The 20,698-nt window shown below is 51.1% G+C and overlaps 1 protein-coding gene and 1 long non-coding RNA gene across 7 annotated transcripts in view; one reads left to right on the forward strand and one right to left on the reverse strand.

The window, feature by feature from the left end:
- Window positions 1-20,698, forward strand: part of SLC12A8 (solute carrier family 12 member 8) — a 135,422-nt gene that overhangs the window by 66,031 nt on the left and 48,693 nt on the right. For all 6 annotated transcript variants that reach the window (XM_049710341.1, XM_049710342.1, XM_049710344.1 and 3 more), the window contains one exon: window positions 14,680-14,793. In XM_049710341.1, coding sequence (XP_049566298.1) covers window positions 14,680-14,793 — 114 coding nt within the window. The remainder of the gene's footprint in view (window positions 1-14,679; window positions 14,794-20,698) is intronic.
- LOC117196219 (uncharacterized) lies at window positions 16,494-19,090 on the reverse strand. Its single transcript, XR_004476300.2, has 3 exons — window positions 18,932-19,090; window positions 17,884-17,998; window positions 16,494-17,652 (listed from the first exon to the last, which is right to left on the reverse strand). It is a non-coding gene; the product is annotated as an uncharacterized LOC117196219 (long non-coding RNA).

Raw genomic sequence — 20,698 nt, forward strand, 5'->3', positions numbered from 1 at the left:
CTATCTACCCTCTTGAAAAAACAATCCAGTGATGTCTGGGTAGTAGCTCTTTTTTTCTCATCATAGATGACATGGTAGCACTGGATTGCATTCTGAACAGCTGCTGCAACCTTTGTGTACCATTCTTCGTTCAGGTCCTGTGCCTCAAAACTAACAGTGCCTCCTCAAATAAAGAAAATCCCCTTGTCATTTCCTGCATCATGAATCTCTTCAGTTCTTCAGTTACTTCTTCTTCCTCTTGTCTCTCTTCGTCCTTTCTCTGGGCCTCCAATTCCATCAGGTTTTCATTAGTAAGCTCCTTGTGTTGCATAGCAAGGAGTTCAATGAAGTCGTCCTCTTGCAGATCTAGCTTGAAATAAAGATACCGTACTACCGTACTCTATACAGTACTGTACAGTAAAGTACACAAGAGCACAACCACTTGTAGAGGATGCATGCACGTGACAATGTATACCAGACACGTGAACAAACCTCACGTGATTGGACATTCGAGCGCGTGTTCGTATCTATGAAAGTTCGCAACTTGAAGGTTCGTATGTCGGGGACTTAATGTAGAGAATAATGATACCTCCCTCACAGATTGTTTCAAGATTAAATGAGGTGATAAACCCTATTTCCTCAATTCTAAGATACCATCAGTTTTACTATACACCAAATTTTCAGGTGGAAAAAAATGTTACCTTACATCTACCTGTTGAATGCAAGACAGCCAAGTTTCAAGAAATCAAAATGTAAAAAAAAAAAAAAAAAAAAAAAAATTACACTAAACTGAGGGATTCTAGACCAAGGTAGGGCAGTCTCGTTATTGTGGACGTCCTCTCTGTTTGAGGAGCTGCGAGCTGTGCCCAGAAGCCCCTGTTAGGGCCACTCTGCCGAGTGGTCTGAAATGGGCTGCCTTTTCAGCAGTCCTCCTGTGGCCCCACCGCCGCCGATCAGATGGCAAGCCCAGTGTGGGTGAGCTTGGGCACGTCGTGGCTTCCTGTTTGTGTGGACGTTCCACCTTGTAGAGAATCAGAAAATACATCAGCAGTCACTTCTGGACCAAGCAGTCCCTCTCCTTCCATGAGTTTTTTTTACACCTGACCTGGTGCCTCCTAACCATTTTCACGTCACTGCACAGCCAGAAAATGTTAATATTTGTACAAGACTCCAGGGTAAAGGGAGAAGCAGTCAGGCCAAGAGGACCAAATCCTCGTCATCTGGAACCCATTCAGGCCATTCCAGTGTGGCCCCCCTTCTCCAGTTAGTTTCTACAATGAACAAGGAGGAGGAGAAAAGAAAAAGGAACCCCTGGTAGTGTTCACTGGTTTTCGCTGGAGAATTTTAAGAGCATTTTAAATTTTTTCAAAGCTTTTTTTTTTTTTTTTTTTTTTGCGATACGCGGGCCTCTCACTGGTGTGGCCTCTCCCGTTGTGGAGCACAGGCTCCGGACGCGCAGGCTCAGTGGCCATGGCTCACGGGCCCAGCCTTTCCGCGGCATGTGGGATCTTCCCGGACCGGGGCACAAACCCTTGTCCCCTGCATCGGCAGGCGGACTCTCAACCATTGCGCCACCAGGGAAGCCCCTTCAAAGCATTTTTGCAATAATGGTCTGATATCTTGATTGAAATACCCTCAAGTATTTCATAATACCATATACCATAAACAAACAAGCTCCCTGTGTCAGAACCAATGGGGAAGCTCATTAGTAGTATCATATATATACTCCCTAATGGCCCGAGGCCTGGGAATCTGAAATGCAGAAGTACTCCCGGTGATTGTTTTTGTGCTGACAGATCTAGGAACCACAGCCTTAAAGGCCCTTGGAGGGTTTCACCTGGCTCTATACCTTTTATGCCCTACACTGTTCATTTACCTTTTTTACCCCATAAAGGTAGCCTTTCAGATGCAGTGGTCCAAACCTAGTCACAGAGCACCCTCCCATACATGCCTAGCCCTGCCTCTGGTGTACGAGGAGGACACCACACTGAGTAGGGAATCTGAAGATCTGCTGGGCCAGAAGCTTGCAATTTTCTACAAGAACAGTATATCTCAGAGTTTGGTCTGGGGACTGCCTGCATCAGAATCACCTAGAAACTCATTTAAAAAGTCTGAATCAGACTCTCAAATTTTTGCCCAGTCATCTACATTTTAACCAGTACATTGGTAATGCTTATGCACATTCAGATTAGGGAACTACTGCATATGTGCGATTTAATAATTCCATTGATCTGCAAAGGGTTAATTTCAGGGTAAGCACAGACATTGTTACCTGGGTCAAAGGTAGACCTTTTACTGAATCATAACTGTCCCTACACACAGCTGACTCCTTCAAGTAAGTAACCTTGCTTCTAGTACCATCATTGGGGTAGTAACTAAAGAAGGGTGTTTAGGCCCCAAAATTCTATCAGTGAAGCAAATGGTATAATTAAAAGCCTGATATGATGGCTTGAATAAGATTCAACACATCCTCCCTTATCTTAGTTTAATCTGGCTGTGGGGGGTGTTTTTGCTTTGGTCTTTACAAGTTTCTCAATCAGAGTGGAGCTTCTAGAATAACTAGTTTTTAACAGGATCCATGAACCCCTGAAATTGCAGGAAAAATTTTATGTGAATAAATATATTTTTCTAGGAGAGGGTCCAGAACTACTGCCAGATTCTCAAAGGAATCTTTGACCCTGAAAGGGGAAAGATTAAGGATTTGAACAGAGGAATTTTTAAGGATTAGAATAGTGAAGAATTGTAAACAAAGGCTCAGGTCTGGGTCAGGATTTCGGAACTTTTGCAAACCGAACCAACAAAATTGTGATCTCCAGCATTCCTCAAAACATACCTGGTTTTTCTTCTCTGTTTTTCCAGCCTCATTCTTTCTTCCTTTAGGTTTGTCTCTTTTTCCTCCCCAATCTTTTTCCTCTTTTTCCTCTCTATGTCCATCTGGTCACCCCTCCTCACCATCCACTCCCCCTCCCGTCCGCTCACTGACTGACCTAAGTAAAAAGCAAAGCACGCTCTTCTATGTGTTCTACCTATGGAATAACATTTTTTTTTTTGGAATACCACTTTAGGTTGGTGATTCTTCTTTTTAAAATTAGGTGAGTTGAACATTTACCATTTCTCTGGTAGAGGGAGAACATAATACTCTAGGTACTGTGACTTTCCGGCTTTTGGGGTTCAGCCCTCAGTAGGAGGTTTTCTGGGGGCAGTGGTCCTCACTCCTGTCTGGCTGGAGGAGGGCAGGGGCAGGCACCCTCAGGCCTTCCTCTTGTTATGAGTTTGTCTCTGTTGAAGAGAGTGACTGACCAGAATCCCAGGCCCCCGGCTCCAAGGCCCTGCCACCCTCTCCATCGTATTAGTTTCATTTGCTGGCTTTGGCTGTGGAAAGCAGAGAAAGGAACCGTTAGGCCAAGGAGGCCGTGGGGACCTGGTCACAGCTACAGAAGGAAACCAGAGCTAACACTGCCCGGCTCTCTCCCTGTGTCTGCTCCAGCTCCGTGAGCAGCAGGGGGCTTGGCCTGCCAGGCTCCCCGGCTGGTGTTCTGGGGATGGATGCCTGAAGCATGAAATCACTGGCTTGGGAGGGCCCTCGCCTTGCTGGGCTGCCTGCCTCAGCCCTGAGCAGCCGGGGGTTCCAAGGAGGTGGAGGGTGACACAATGAGGGATGGGCTGGCATATCCTGTCTGTGCCCCCAGCTCCGCCCTGCTGGGCCTCGTGCTCCCCTCACTGCAGGAAGGGGTCCTCTGGCTGTGGGAGGTGAGCGGGATGCCCTCCGCACGGCCGTGGAAGGGCAAATCATGGCGCTTTCTGGCTCAGGCGTTTGGGGAGCACCTGTCAGGTTGAGATGCATTTCAGTGGGTCTGTGAGGGACACAAAGGCAGGGAGACGTGCCCTCAAGTCACACATTCGGGTGGGGGGTGAGGTGGCCATGTACAGGCACAGAGAATCAGATAGACAATCTCAGGCCCGGCTGGGCTGGGCTGAGCTGGGCTGGGCTGGGCTTCGTGGAGCTGGGCCGGGTTCCGTGACCCGAGGAGCCTGTGGATGCTGGCTGGAGGGGAGAGCGGAGCTTGCCACGGGTGCCTTTGGCAGGAGAGTGCTGCCTCCTGGGGGCCGGCAGGAGATGAAGCCCCGAGTCATAAATTCCAGGGCCCAGACGAGGTCAGTGCGGGAGGTTTCCGAGCTGGCGGCAGAAGGGGCCCCAAGCCTGCGCACCATCTAATTTATTTGTCCCTCCAGTCCCAGACTTAATGCTTACTGGGGGCCAGGCCACGCAAATTCATCGTCAGGGATGTGTCCTGAAGAAATAGAGAGCCCTCTGCCACGGGCTGCCCAACCCAGGCGCACGGGAACCCAGAGCCCAGGCTGGCACCAGGCAGCGGGGCAGCCCCTAGAATACCTTCCTGGGGATTGCATTTGCCAGTGAATTTCTGGGCCCCATAGAGAGTTGACAAGTGTCTGTAACTGTTGGCCCAGTTTGAAAGATTGCATCATACCACAGTTGTCAGAGCCATGGCTTTGGACTCAGACCCCCGTGTTCAAATTCCAGCTCAGCTGTAACTCATTGCATGGACTTGGTCAACTTTCTGACCGCTCTCCCCAGTTCTGAAAAGCAGGTAATAATGCCTCCTTTACTGGGTTGTCAGAGCATAAAATAGTACATGTAAGAGGCCTAGAGTCATAGCTGGCACGAAGTGGGTGCTTAATAAATCATTATTATCATTATCATTGTTTTTCCTGGAAGAATAGGTCTCTGGAGGCCCCTGGGTTATACTACAAGGCAGTGCTTCTCAAACTTCAAGATCTGGGGATCTTGTAACGATGAAGGTTTCAGTTCTGCGGGTGGGGGCTGGGGGAGGGGAGAGCTAAGGTTCTGCAGGTCTGACAAGCTCTCAGGTGATGCTGATGGCCCAAGACCAGGTTGGGCCCCGTCGTCCAAGTCCCCTAGAGGAGCGGCCCGGCCCGCTTTCTCTTTGCACTTGCCAAGGGCAGCCCAGGGTAGCCCAGAGTAAAGGCACACTCATTCCAGGCCAGCTCTTATTAAGCAGGACCGGTGTTAAACACTGCTCCCAGGCCTGGGGTCCCAGTGACCAGGAAAGCATTGAAAGCAGGACCGTGTCAAAAACAAGACTGGGACAACCGCACCCTTGACTTTGCTGAGGTTTTCCATGGGATCTGGGCATGGTTGATATGTCTGTGCTTCTGGACAGCTCTGCCTTAAAGGCCCACAACCCCAACCTGTGACCCCTGTGACCCCTGAATAAAAGCCTGTCGGTTCTAGAAGTCAACAAAGGGGGTTGTGATTTCCACCTGAACTCCTGAGAACATGGTGCTTTCTGCCCAGTTCCATCAGGGAGGAGTCGTGTGTGGTCAGATGGCTCGCTGGGGCTGCCCACTCACCTTGCGGCGGCCAGGAGCTGACGCGTCCGTCATCTGAGGAGGCAGCTTGCTTTGGCGGGAGCATCGGAGTCTGAGACTAGGACTAGTCTGTACCTGTGGCTTTGTTCCTCCCCCTCTGATCGGCCTTGGCCAGGAAGCTCCCTTTATCCTCTATTCCACATCTGCAAAGCAGAGAGGAGCCCAGGCCAGAAACAAGGATGCTGGAGGTGGTCCCTGCAGGGAGGACTATGGAAAGAAACGGCTTGTGTTTGTTTTTTTTTAATGACAAAATATGTATAACATTTTAAAAAAACCATCTTAAAGTGTGCAATTAAGTGGCATTAACTCCATTCACCATGTTGTACAACCATCATAACTGTCTGCTTCTAAAACATTTTCATCACCCCAAACAAAAACTGTCTATGGACCAATAACTCCCCATTCCTCCCCTTAGCCCCAGATAACCTCTGTTCTGTTTTCTGTCTCTGTGAATATGCCTAGTTCAGATATTTCATATGACTGGATCACACAGTATTTGTCCTTTTCTGTTTTTTTGCACTTAGCATGTTTTCTAGATTCATCTGTGTCGTAGCAAGTGTCAATACTTCGTTCCTTTCAATGGCTGAAGAGTACTCTATGTATGGATAGACCACATTGCTGTTTATCCACTCATCTGTTGATGGACATTTGGGTTGTTTCCATTATTTATTAAGAAGGTATTAAATTTTTTGCTTACCTCTTGGGTCTAGGCAATGGAGACACACCAAGAAACAAGACAGTACGGTTCCTACCCTGACCTGGCAGGTTAGCAGGCAGCGACAACAGAGACCTGAGTGCCGTTGCAGGGCACACGTTGGAGGGAGCTTGGCCACACTGGGTTCTGGTCTTGCCTGACCAGCTGCTGACTGTGTGGCATTGGCTTCTCCTTTTTCGGACCTCAGCCTTCCCAGGTGTAAAATGGACTTGAGACCAAAGACCCCGGTGGCATTATCATTCTATAGTCCCGTGATACTGAATCTTCTGCCGTGGGTTCTAAGAGAGCGTCTGCTGCATTTCTCTCTTGGGTAGGGCTTGGGGTCGGGGAGAACGCTGGGGCATGTGGAGTCTGAATACTTCCGGCGTGGTGCTGGACAGGAGGGTGGCCCTGCTTGCATAACCAGGTCGATGCTGACTGCCCCCTGCAGGGGGCCCCTTGTCTTCCCACCCCCTTCTCAGCGGCCTGCCTGGAGACGGTGTCCAGGCAACAGTGGGGCCGAGGCGTGACTCCCAGGTCGGAACTCTGGGCCCCCATGGAGGCTGGAGCTGTGGGGTGGGCAGCCGACTTGGGGGGACCCCCAGTTGGGTTAGATTTGGGGGGTGTAAGGGTGTGTGTGGGGTTTAAGTAGGATGGGAGTTGGGATGCCAGAGGCAGGGATGGCCAGAAGGAGTAAATGGTGGCTGGGAGGAACCCACAGCCTGGGTGGAGACTTCCTGTCAAAACAGCCACTTATCCTGGCGGGAGAGTGCATTCCTTTCCCCCAGGAGATAAGAAGGCCAGATTTTTTCCTTTCTCAGGGCTCCTTTGAGCTGAGAGCAGTGTCGGGCAGCCCACTGGGGGCTCCGTGGGCGGGGGGCTGGGGGCTCTGCAGTCCCTTCCGTCTGGCCTCAGCCTGACCAGCTGGGCTCCTGGCTCCCCTCCCAGACTCCCTGCAGCCTTGGGTGAGCACCGACCCCGGCGGCAGCAGCAGCCAAGGGTTGAATCCAGTCTCCTCTCTGTGCTTCAGCTTCCTTACCTAAAAAATGCACTACTTCGTGGGGTGGTTGTGAGCAAATACATATAATGCACTTGGAACGGTGCCTCGCACAAAGCCTTGCTCAGCCTTTGCGGCAATCCCGGTTATTATCGTGAGATACCTCTTTGTTTCTTGGGTCCAGGTGAGCTGCGAGTTCCTTAATGTTCTGGGGCATTTGGCAGTCCTTAGCTCGGTCGGCCTCCCCAGGTGAAAAATCTCGTCTCATCTCAACTTGCTGACCCCAAGGCCATTATAAAAAAAAGTTTGGTTAAGCATTTAAAATAGAGCCCGGGTCAGAGGATGGAACAGTTTCTTGGATGTTTGTTAGAAATCCTCCCTTTTACAAGTGAGAAATCCTTTTCTCAGAAGGAACTCCAGGACTGCCCGTCCTAGATTGTAGGGGTTGGCAGGAGCTTCTCTTCTTACTGGAAACTTTCAGCCATCCCCTCCCAAGGGGGCTGCCCTGACATCCCCCCAACCCAGGCCCTTCATCCCCTGGGTTACCTAGCCCTGGGGGCTTTTCCGGCTGTTCCCACCAGCCAGTTGTCCCGGAGGGTGGAGGCCTTCCCTGGGGGCCTCTGGACGGGCCCAACCCCACTTCAGACTTCCCTTCTAGCCACTGCTAGAATGCCCGGCCTTCCCTCTGTGTATTTTCTCTCTGGGTGGGGGCCTGGGAGCTGGAAACCCTGCTCACATCCTCTCTCCACCCTCTCTTTGGAGGACCAAACTCACTAGGGCTGAAGCCAGAGAGGGGGTTGTGGTCTGGGGAAGGCTCCCAGCTCACTGCGCAGAAGTCCTGTGGGGAAGGAAATCCGAGCTGAGGGCGGGGGCCTTGGGGGCCTCTTCTGAACCTATCATTATTGACCCTTCCATCCCTTTCCATTGACAGTCCAAGTCAGTACAGCCTGATCCAGTTCAATTTCAGAATATTTCTGTGGAGCACCTGTAGTGGACCAGGATGGTTACGACCCAGTTCAATGGGAGAATCCAGCAAATGGGGACTTGGTGTTTTGCGGACTCCAAATGGGACTCTAAGCTGGGGTTACTTTCCCACTTTCAGTTCTCAAGCCTTTTGAGTAGCTGGCTTCTATCAGTTCCCTCCGTTGTTAAAACGGACCGATGAATTAGACCAGGAAGCTTTCCGTATCCGCACTGACGGAGGGTGCGCCTGGCTGTAATAATGTAAGGCCTAGTGGCAGGACTTGTAATTCATAATTGCTTTGTTTCGTTAGCAGATGAAAAATGTGGCAGTGACCTTGTCTCACAGTCTGGAGCACACATTGTATCCACAGCCACAGAGAAAGGGAAGGGGTAGCAGGGAGGTAGGGGGCAGCACTGACAAGCTTTGGAAGCTAGTTTGGGATTTTCCATCTGCCGCTGGAAATCAATGGTGTATTTGGACCATGTTCCCTGAGTCTTGAGAATGGGCTTCTGGCTGGCAGCTTTCAGAATTAGAAGGGTTCTGAAAAACAACTTGATACCTGCTACTGGGAGCGTGATCTACGTCACCTGGGTGCCCGTTGAGATTGCAGCATCTCGGGCCCATCCCAGATGGACAGAGTCAATTTGCAGCGAGTCCGTGGAAGAACCAGGGCGTGAACCCAGGTGTCGTGAGTCTTGGTCCTGTCCCCGTTCTCCCCTTCCTCCCAGAGATCTTCAGGGCCTCGTGCTCCACCCCAAGGAGGAGGAGAATAGCCTGGGCTTCTCCTAAATCTATGCTCCTTAAGCTCAGGTTTGGGCTCATCCGTCTTATGACTGAGGCTGCCTCACCCATTGCAGCTCCCAGACCTGACACCAAAGCCCAGGGGAGGAAAGATCCATGGACCAGCCCAGGCCGCCGGGGTTTGCCGGGCCTAACTGCCCATCTGTGTCCACCTCAGACCGTCTGGGCTTGGGCCGTGTCTGAGTAAGCATGGGGACGGCATGGCAGGAGCTCTGTGAGGGCCTTGGTGACAGGATGGGGCCCGGACACGCCTTTCTTTCCTTGTCACTGACCTCTCTATGTCAGGCCATTTCAGATGTGTTGTCCCTCCCCCAAACTGCGGGTCTCCGTCTCTGTGAGGCAGAGTCCTGGAGCAGCCCAGGCAGTGCCAGGTGCTGGGCATACCATCCGGGTCCCAGGCGGGCTCCACTGCGCAGGAGACCCTCCGAAGGGGCCTTGTATCCAGGGAGAGGCTTGGCCCTCGCACAAGGCGCCCAATCGCGTTTCCCTTGCTGCACACCCTACTGTACTTCCTGCTCCTCTGGGGATCCTCCTCCGGCCGGCTCGCTGGCCTTCTCTTGCCCTCCCCACCCCCAGGCGTTGTTTTGGTGTGTGTGTCCCTTCCCAGAACCTCGGCCTCTCCTTTCCTTTTCCTTGCAGGGCTGCTCTTCCTGTGATCTCCCGGGGTCTGGGCGGCGTGCCCCTCCCTGCCTTCCTCTCTCTTTCTATTCCTGGTTGGACCAGCCTCTCTCATTGTCGTTCCCAGGAAAGGGCTGTCTCGCTGGGCGAGGGGTGGGGGGACCCGAGCCGAGAAGAAAGCCGGGCCAGAAGCCCCCGCCTCGCCGGACCCGCAGCTCACGGAGGGGCGGCAGGGCCCACGGTGCCAGCGTCATTTTTAGCAGTCTCACTTTCTAAGTTAGTCAGCGGCCATAATCCGACACCCACACCTGGGGGCCGATGACTTCCTGCTGCCTCTTCTAATTTCAGCAGACCCCAGAGGCAGGGCGGCACGGGTGGGAAGCCACAGGGGCCACACGGAGCTTCCCAGAAGCCACCTTACCAGAGGGCGCGGGGTCCGGCCCCGAGGGAGCTGTGCTCTGTAGCAACTTGTGACCCAGGCTGGCCCCTTTGGCCCCGGCGTGGTAGGTGGGATCCCATGGGATCGCTTGGGCACAGAACCCCTGGACCCTGCAGAACCACAGGCGCCCTGGTGGCATCCCAAGAAGACGTGTTACCCGAACGCTGAGGAGGAAGGTCACGCCTTCAAGTATCTTCCCTCGGCCTGTTCTTGCCTGGTTTTTGTTGTGATTCGTTTTCTCTTTCCTCACTCTGTTCTGTCTTTGTTCTTCCTAAAAGCTCATAGCTCACATGGGACCAAAGTATTTTTTTCTGTGGGTACAGAAACAGATGTTCAGGTCAAACCCCGATACAGTCACGTGCAGCAGCTGCAGACACTGGGCATCCCAGGCCTCTCAGAGTCGGGAGACATCAGCTGAGAGCACCCCAGCCCCTCATGTTACCAGCAGAGTTGCTGAAAGACCCACAGAGGCAGACACACGCTCTAGAAATCTCTGGGGAAACAACTCAGGATGAATTCCAGGGAGACGGTATGGTCTATGGAAAATTGACCTCAGACCTGGGGTCGAGGGTGGGCTCTGCTTCTTCCCAGCTGTGCACACACCCCCTCAGTGTGGCATTCCATAGGGAGACACCCTGTTGGCCCCCCACAGGTGGAGAAGGGTAGATGCCATGATCTCTGGTGGCGTTTTGCGGGGTTGAAGGAAACCTGGGCTGTATGCGTGTCTCTGTGAGGGAGGGTAGTGCTAGGGACCTGGAGACCGGCCTTCTGGGGGAGAGGCAAGGGCTGTGATACAGGCAGGTCTGCTGTGTGACCTTGGACAAGATTCTTCACCTTCGTGAGCTTGGTTTTCTCACCTTTGATCTTGCAGGGTGGTTGTGAGGATCGAGGATGATGTAAATTAATTGGCGCCCAGTGACCGGCAAGTATGAGGTGCTCAATAAACGGCCACTGGCGATTATGTTCAGAATTGCCCGGGATGTCCCTGGGGGACCTGTGCTGTCCCCATGCACACAGAGACTCCTCGTTGCTTGGCACCGACTGCAGCAGGAAACGTTGACCTCTGTTCACCCCGAGGCAGGGCGTGGTGTTGCTCAGGGCTTGGGACGGCGTAGGTGCCTGCAGGGCGTGTCAGAAGTCTCAGGTACAGAGGCAGCCCCTGGAGTAGAGGTACTGAACCTCAGGGTCCATTCCCTCCACAGAGGCTTCAGGGAACCCCCAAATGGTATGCAAAATGGGCTTCATCAGCTTCTCAAACAGGGCCGTGACTAGAAGAATTAGGGACCTTTGTTCAGCAAATCAGACAGCAAGACCCACTGTGAGAGGCCACGGCAGGTGGGTCTGCTCTGCCCTGCAACGCTGGGCATGGCCAGCTGACCTCGTCCCATGCCTCAAGTACAGGCCAGCCAGAGACATCAGTGTCTGACCTGGACACCCGCGCTGCAGAAGCCTGAGATCCAGCTGGACCACTGGCTAAGGGTCTGGGCGAGAGACTGGAGCCCCGGGAGTCAGGGCGAAGGCCAGTGGACCAAGCCTCTGGCGGGGCTGGATCAGGACTGGGGAGCCTGACGTGAGGCGGGGTGTCAGGGGGGTGGAGGTCATAAGGGCCCGGGAAGGTAGGGGCAGAGGAAATGAGGTAGGTCCACTACGTGAGCCTAGGGCTCCTTCTCATCCACTGGAATGTGGCACATGTGAAGGGTGGGCCCTAGGGTCCGCCCCTGCTGGAGTGGGCTTGGTCAGAAAGGTCAGATAGTAAAACGATCTCTCTAGGCCTTGAATTCCAGTTTGAAGAAAATCACTGCAGGATCTTACCTCAGAACCTATTCAGAGACCTCAGGCTGTGGGCTGTAGGTGTTCCCTCTCTCTCTTTTGCTCAATTTCTTTTTCTTTCTTTTTTTGCCCCTAATTTTACTTGCCTTTATGTTTTTCTCATAAGCCACTTAAATCATTTTGAAAAGCAGGGAGAGGATAAATGGAAAGAAAAGAAAAGAAATGAATTTGTTTATAGAAAAGCTATCTGGAGAAAGTAGGCTTTCAGTTGTGGGATGTTTTGTTCGCTTTTCTAAAAGACTTTAATTTTTGATAATTTGATTATGCTCATTAAAGACAGGTGGAAAATTTGTAAACATAAAAAAAGAAAGAAAAAGAAGTCCAAAGTTGCATTATACGAACAGCCACAATTAGTATTTTGGTATGCTTCCTTTTCCTACATATATACGTTAAAACTTTTTTTTGTATTCATCCTATAAATGGTATCCAGTTTTCTTACTGAACATATATCATATATAACATGGACAGTTTTCTTTGGCACTAAAATGTCTTTCTTTAAATGTTTTAAATTTATTTTATTTATCTTGGTTGCGCTGGGTCTTAGTTGCAGCAGGCAGGCTCCTTAGTTGCGGCATGTGAACTCTTAGCTGCAGCACGCATGTGGGATCTATTTCCCTGACCAGGGATCGAACCCGCGTCTCCTGCCTTGGGAGGCAGATTCTTAACCACTGTGCCACCAGGGAAGTCCCTAAAAAGTCTTTTTAAGCATTTAAATACCTCAGACTTTCAGAGTTAGACATTTAGACACCCCCCCGCCCCGTTTACACTATTATAAATAACTCATTGACAAACATCTTTGTCCATAAAGTTCTTTTCAAAGTTAAGGTTATTTCCTTGAGAACAGCTCAGAACTGGACTTGAGGGGAGAGGGCTGGGGCCAACAGCAGTTGTCAGTGTGAGCGTGTGCTTGCGAACGTGTGAGGGCTGCCCTTGCGGTGGCCCTGCAGAGAATGGACCCCACCCCCATCCCCGAGTGAGCCCAGTGACTCATTCCCTCACTCTGTGGATCTTGGTGGTGGTATGGAGGGAGAGAGAAGGCATTCCAGTGACTCATCTATGGCGCCTGCAATCCCTCTGACCCTTCAGGCTGACCGGGGCCAAGCCCTTCAGGCCTGGTGACCAAATACCCACCCATGTCAGGGTGGCCTCGGGACGGCGGAGATCAGCGGAGCCTGATGAAGTGTTTGTGTCCCGCACGGCCGGCCTGCCCAGCACGCAGCCCTGCGCTCGAATGTGCTCAGGCCTGTGCCTCATCCAGCCTGGCCGAGCTCCCTTCCAAGGCAGGCTGGGCTGGTTTTCTCCTCAGAAAGTCTAGTCAGCAGGGTCAGCCAGCGGATAGACCAAAGTTAACTTAGCTATTATTGCTGTTTTGTTAATGAGGGGAGGACCGGCTGTGAAGATGCCAAACCATTCGGAAATGTTGCACAGTCCTTGGGATTTAAAGTTCAGGAGAAAGAGAGCAGTCAACAATGATTTTAAGTCCTGACTGGACTCCCCAGGGTCCCTTGTACTTCACTGAGCTTTCATTTTACTATTTTTTTTTTGAAAAATACTTTTCCTATGAAGATATGAATCTTGGAAGCTGTGAGAAGTGCTGGCACTATCATTGGACTCATCAGCGAGACGGCGCTCTTTTGTGGATGGAAGGTCAGGGTGAAGTTAAGCCCCGAGGGCGGTGGAGGACAGGCTGGCAGGAGGTGGTCACCGCAGCCCTGGGGGTCAGCTACGGCATGACTGACGGCTGAGAACTCATCCTACGTAGCTGTGGGGTTGGAGGGAAAAGGAGCAGGACCCGGTTCTCTTGGACTGGAGTTCACGGGAACAAACCAACTCATTCTCCAAAGGCAGAGGCTGGATATGCTGGGTGTCCCTGAGCCCAAGGACACTTGACTTGTATCTTAAAATTCCACAGCCCACTAACATATCCACAGGTGCTGTTCAAGGTGACCTCCTTTGACAAAAAAGCAAAGTGTCTGTAGGACTGAAACCTCTTGAACACTTTCATTTAAGGCAATGTAAAAAGTGTTTAACATGCTTTGAAAAAATCGTATCTGAGATGTTCCTGCTCTAAAGTAGTCTGTGAACCAGTCAGACTGAACACACGGCATCAAAAGATCCAAGAGTAAGATTCTTTTGGTGTGACCCGTATTGGCACCCTGCGTGCTGTGTGGCAGGCACAGTGGTGACCCCGGGGGACAGAGGTGTTTTAAGACCGGATCTCTAGCCCCAAGGAGTCTGGTTGGGGAAAGACCTAATGTGGCTAGTCATGGAGGGCACTTAGGGGAAGGATTCTGATCAGGGAGCTCATGTAAAGCCCAAAGGAAGCAGAGCTTGAGTTGGGCTTGGAGAGTGAGTACCATACTGATGCTCAGAGATATGGGGGAAGGGTCTGGAAGCAGGGGACACGGGGCTGGGTATTAGTGGCGTTCTTGGGCAGAGTCATCTGCGTCACTGTTGGGGAGAGGAAAAGGCCAAGGACGAATAGGAAATGGTGGGCTGTTGCCAGGCTGTGGAGGGCTTTCACACTCATCTTAAGGAGCTTGGTCTTTATTCTGTAGCTAATGGGGATCCGTGGGAAGGTTTTTGAGCAGGGAGGTAACTTAATGTTTTAAATCAGAAGCAGACACGTCAATACATACTCATTGAAAGATTTCAGCTGTACTCTAAGCAAAACAATACAAATGCTACCCTTCCTAGAGGTAACTACTGTTCTTCTTCGTGTCATTTTATTTCCCTATATCCGTAGATACAGTACATAAAAATCAAGCCCCAGAAGTGGGAAGGAAGATGGTTCTGTCATCTTCTGTTTTCCCTCCCTGCTCCCCACCCCCAATCACACCTACTTTTGCTATTTAAAGTTACATACGCGAGGACTGTAATCTAGGGAAGCCTGTGCTATACATCTTGTCACTTGGCTCATTTGGCTTTCCTTTGTTTTATTTCAGAACATGGTTTTATTGGATATTCACCAGAACTGCTGCAGAACAACAGTCTACCAGATTACAGCCCCGGCGAGTCCTTTTTCACCGTCTTTGGGGTGTTCTTCCCAGCAGCTACAGGTATTGGCGTTGGCATTCTTTTTCACTCTCACATTAGGGGTATAAGTAAATGCTTGGTTCCCAAAACTCAGTATCATAATTGACCTGCATGTGCTCTTAGGATATATATATCTGACTTTATCGATGACTTTAGCTTTAACTAAAAATCTGTTATTTTATTTTATTTTTTTTATTATCTTTTTTTTGCGGTACGCGGGCCTCTTACTGTTGTGGCCTCTCCCGTTGCGGAGCACAGGCTCCGGACGCGCAGGCTGAGCGGCCATGGCTCACGGGCCCAGCCGCTCTGCGGCACGTGGGATCTTCCCGGACCGGGGCACGAACCCGTGTCCCCTGCATCGGCAGGCGGACTCTCAACCACTGCGCCACCAGGGAAGCCCGAAATCTGTTATTTTAACAGAGAGTTTACTTGTTCATAATTCCTGAAAGCCCCCAACACGATTTAATCCTCCTCACCCCTTATACTCGTATGTTGACACCTCTTGGCCAAGTTAATAGAGGGGATGTATTTCTCTTAGGGCTGAACAGGATGGATTCCTCCACAGGACAAGCTGCTCTTTCCACCTCGGAAAGAGTGCAGCCTGGTCTAGAAACTCCCCTTCCCCTAACCCAACCCATGTGCCTTCTCCCAGGGGGGCAGAGAAATGCTATTGTCCTCTTATCACACTGGGTGTGGGTGAAACCAGGATCCCCATGGGCAATGACTGAGTCTCCTTCCCCTCCCTTTCCTGCTTTCTGCTCTACAGTGGCTGCAGGAGTCTTCCACAGTGGAGGTGCCTGTAGAGCTCTTGTCACCTGCTCAGGGCCCCAGCCTAGAAGGCAGTAAGCTAACATGTTTACCAAATGCTCTGTAAGAAATAACCGTTTGTGAGGGACTGGGTTTGTTCCCAGGACACAGACTGAGCAAAACATTTCATTCTCGATCAAGGCAGTGTCGATGCCCTGGAGTGTGGCTGATTTTGTCTCCTTTTTCTCCTCCCTCTGCCTTCCTCCATAGAGAAGGGAGGAAAAGCTACTAGATTGTTGAAAATTTTTAAAACTGTCCATATCGAATGTGGGCTGGAACTCGCATACACTGCTGATGGGAATGTAAAATGGCACAACCATTTTGGAAGATGGTTTGACAGTTTCTTAAAAACCAAACATAGACCATTCCACTTCTAGTTATCTACTACCGAGAAACAAAAACGTGTATCCATATGAAGGCTTGTACATGAAAGTTCAAAGCAACTTAATTTGTAATAGTCCCAAACTGGAAACAACGCAAATATTCATCAACAGGTGAATGGAGAGACAAATTATGGTATCACCGTGCAGTATAAAACTACTCAGCAATTAGAAAAAAATGAACTATTGATAACCTGTGACAACATAGATGAATCTCAAAATAATTATGCTGTGTGAAGTCAGACAAAAATGAGTACCTTTTTTTTTTTTTTAAACCCCACATTTGTTTATTTATTTATTTTTGGCTGTGTTGGGTCTTCGTTTCTGAGCGAGGGCTTTCTCTAGTTGTGGCAAGCGGGGGCCACTCTTCATCGCGGTGCGCGGGCCTCTCACTATCACAGCCTCTCTTGTTGCGGAGCACAGGCTCCAGACGCGCAGGCTCAGTAGTTGTGGCTCACGGGCCCAGTCGCTCCGCGGCATGTGGGATCTTCCCAGACCAGGGCTCGAACCCATGTCCCCTGCATTAGGGGGAAGGCAGATTCTCAACCACTGCGCCACCAGGGAAGCCCAAGTACCTTTTTTAAAAGGTTAAAAGTATGTAAAAATCCATTTATATAAAATTCTAGAAAATGCAAACTATAGTAACAGAAAGCAGGTCAGTGAGTGTCTGGGAATGGGGGTGAGGGGAGCAGGAGGGAGGGCAAGCAGATACTGGGGGATGAAAAAATGTGGTTGACAATGGTGATGATCTCACAGATGTGTTCATGTCAAACTTTTCAGATTGTTGCACTTTAAATGTGCAGCTTATTGTATATTAGTTATACCTCAGTAAAACTGTTAAAATGAAAAAAAATATTAATGACTTTAATCACCTTTAACAGCTTTCCTGAACCCCGCTGCTCCCTCTGGCAGCGGCCCCCTTCTGTCCTCAGCACAGCCTCCCACCAGTCTTTGCCCTCCCGACTCCGTTTGCCTGTCTCCTGCTCGTCCACTCTCTCCTTTTGCAATTCCAGGCCTGTCTCTCCGGTGAAATGATTCTTTCCAAAGTCGTCAGTGGCTTCTGCGTCACTCAGTTCAATGGGCATTTGCAATCCCTCAGTGTGTGTGACCTCTCGGCTGCGTCCCACTTTCTCCTTCTTTTCTCGTGCCTTATTCTCCTCGTCTCTCTCCCGCCTCTCTGACCTGCTTTCTAGGGGCATCCTCTTCTGCCTGCCCATTAAAGGTTGGTTTTCTTCAGCCCGTGCCTAGGCCCCCTCTCTTCTTTCTCTACTGTTTCCCTTGGGATCACATCTGTGTCCATTGTTCAGGGACCACACACAAAGCTGACGACTCCCAGATTTACACCCCCAGCCCAGACTTCTCGAAGCTTCACGTCATATATTCAAGTGCCTACGTGACATCTTCTCTTGGTATCTCAGACCCAGCGTGTTCAGAACCCAACCCATCCCACCTACCCCCCAACTGGTCCTTCTCTACTCCTGAGCTCAGGAATGGCACCTGCATCTCCCCAATTGCTCAAGCTGCTAATGGGGGTTACTCCTGACTCCTTCTTCTTCCTTACCAGTACCCTCCAAGTTCTGTCAGTCTTACCTCCTAAACTTACCTGCCTTTACCTCCTGCTTCTCTCCGACTCTACCACCTGACTGCACTGGTCCAAGCTTCATCCCTTACCTGGTTAATTGCGGTGGCTCTGACCTGTCCCCTCTTTTTTTTTTTTTTTTTTTTTTTTTGCGGTACGCGGGCCTCTCACTGTTGTGGCCTCTCCCGTTGCGGAGCACAGGCTCCGGACGCGCAGGCTCAGCGGCCATGGCTCACGGGTCCAGCCGCTCCGCGGCATGTGGGATCTTCCCAGACCAGGACACGAACCCGTGTCCCCTGCATCGGCAGGCGGACTCTCAACCACTGCGCCACCAGGGAAACCCTGACCTGTCCCCTCTTGAGGCTTGGTCACAGGTTTGAGGCTGGAGCTAGGCCTTGGTAGTGGCAGGTAGAATCCTGTTCTACACATCCAGGTGTGCCAGAAATAGTGCATTTCTTTCACCTTAATGAAATGGAAAGAGAGTCAGTCTCTGAGTCTAAGCCTTCATTCTGCCAGGATGACAAAACTGATGTCAGTCGTTCATCATGCCTCCGCCTTGCCCTGTCATTCTGTTTCAGGGTCTCAGGGTCTTACCAAGTACCAAGGCATGTTAGGCGGCTTTGGCCATTCATCATCTGTACACAGAGCCAGGCCCTCCTGTTGTCCTATCTGCAGATCCCTTCAGGTTTATGCTCTCTGCTGCTTCTGAGCCACTTTTGGGGACTGGAAATCTGCTGAGCCTGGGAACCCTATGCTTAGAGTCTGTGTACTTCTCAGACCCTCCTTTCTGTGGTCTTGCTGGATGCCCACCAGTGCTGCCAGGGAGTAGGCCCCAGGTCCCCGTTGTTCCAGATCCTGTGGGCCTTTCTCTCCCTGCCCCTGTTCTAATACGGGCGGGGGACACTGCTGTCCAGGGCCAGCTTCGTGGGCATGGATTTATGCATTCACACTGGGCCCCAGGCTTGGAAGGGCCGCACACTTGGTTTACTGCTTTGCTGTTGCTAAAATTCTTAATAATTTTTGAACACTGTACCCTACATTTTTATTTGTGCCGGGCCCTGCAAACTGTGTAGCAAATTGGTTTTGTCCCCGCATGCTCTCCCCAGGCTTTCTGCAGCTTTTTTTCTGCTTCCTCAATCCTCGGAAATCTCCTAAGGGCTCAGGCCTTTGAGAAACAGAACCCAAAACAGTGTGCAGGCAAATTCTCCTTCTCCCCTGCTGCATATTTCCTTCAAGGCAATAAAATAAAGGTCAGGTTCCTTTTGAATGGACAGAAAAGGAAAGGGGAAAATAAAAAAGAGGAAGAATTTTAAAAGTTAACATCTGAAAATATCCTCTGGCCCCTCCCACTCCCCACCCCCCTCCCCCGATCTTCATCCCCCTCCTGCCTCCCACCTCAGTGTTTGTTTCCTTAGGCCTGGCAGTGAGTCTTGATGCCAAGTCAAAAGCCCATGCTTGCAGGTGCCAGGTTACCAGTTCCACCTGAGGCAGGGCTGTGGGCCTTCGAGGCAGGCAGGACCTCCAGGAGGCTGCCTCAGGCATGTGACTCTGCCGGGCCCGTGCTGCTCCCTTGGCTTCCCTCCTTTGCCTCTCCAGCCCCTGCATCTTGTCAGAGAGGGGATGCCTGGTGTGAGAGAGGGGCAGGGGTGGCTAGCCTCCCCTCTGGTACTTCTCCCTCCGTTAAGGCATTAGCAGTGGCTCGAGGTTGGAAGATGCCACCCAGGGGCCCAGAATTTGAGCTGGACTAACATTTGCGATCAACTAGTCCAGCGACTCGCAACTTTTCGTCTTTGAATCCATATTCATTTTTGATAATCACTAAAAACCTCACTACCCTGGAAATTCTGCTGTGCCTCGCTGGATCAGAGAGGGGTATCTTGGTCCTTTCTTCGAGAAAGATTGCTACCTAAGAATATTAGCCAAGCTTCTTTATTTTCTGTGGTTTAAATTACGGAAATATTGTTTTGTAATATTCCAAATAGAAAATTATAATATTGAACAAACTGTCTACACAGGCCTCTTTAACCCCACCCCTCTTAGGGCATGTGCTTTACTGTCCCTCCCATCCCCCCTGGCCCAGCCAGGTTGAGAATCACTGATCTGATCCTTTGTTTGACCAACTGGGAAAGGAGGAGCACAGAGGAGTTTATGAAGGATTGAGGAAGGTCACCCAGCTTTAGTGACCGGAGTTGGGCCACCACCCCTCCGTGGAGGGTTGCCTTTCCTGGCTCGCTCTCTTTTGCAGGGGCCCCAGTGTAAACACAGTAGGCAGGACCGGCAATTTGTATCACTTGGCTTTCCCCTGGCAGATGTTCCATTAAGCTATGAAAAGCATGGATGATTGGCAGTTTCCATGGTGACGGATTTGCCAAGGCTTAGCTCTGAGTGAGTCATGGCTGGGGCGCCCTCCAACGCCATCCTTTTCTGGAACAAGAGAACCTCCAGGCTGTAGAGAGGGGAGAGGAGTTTGGAAGAACAAACACTTTCCGGTCCCCCCACCCTGCATCCTCATCTCTGGCCAGCAGCATGTCGTTTAGGTTCCTTTAGAGATTTTATCCCAAGGGCAGGAGACATCCCGGGAACAGCAGCTGAAGCCTAGGTTTCGGCGGCTCCTCTGGATGTATGAAGCGAGGTCTCCTGTCCGTCCTCCTCACTGCACTCCACCACACCCTGTGGCGATGGCTGCAGGGTGGGGCTGGGGCCTCGGGGTAGACTGCCTGTGCTTTGTTTCTGACAGCACTCTCCTTCTCTGAGCTACACCACCAAACTTTCTCTGAAAAACAAACATCTCTCCCTACAGGGTTTTCACATACACACATAGGCAGCCACTCTGGGGATCCAGGACCACAGTACATGGAGGAACTAGGAAATGGAAATTCACTGGGAATAATACCATTGTGTGCAGTCATGTAACCCCTGTTCCCAAATCTCAGGCTCTTACTGGAAGGGATAAGGGCCTCTTGTGGTTGACCACACCCAGCATAAAAATGTAGCAGGGAAACCAGCAGCCTTTGCCAGAACATCCAGGTTACCTCCGTGGTCAAGAGCCCTGCCGTTTCTGTGACGTCCTTTGACCTCCCTCGGCCTGATTCTACACCCCCCGCTCCCCCCACACACACACCCCGAGAAGCTCTGGAGTCTGCTGTGCTGGCCCCCTGGGTT

This window comes from Orcinus orca, chromosome 5 (assembly GCF_937001465.1).
Source record: "Orcinus orca chromosome 5, mOrcOrc1.1, whole genome shotgun sequence".
In the NCBI taxonomy this organism is placed as follows: Eukaryota; Metazoa; Chordata; class Mammalia; order Artiodactyla; family Delphinidae; genus Orcinus; species Orcinus orca.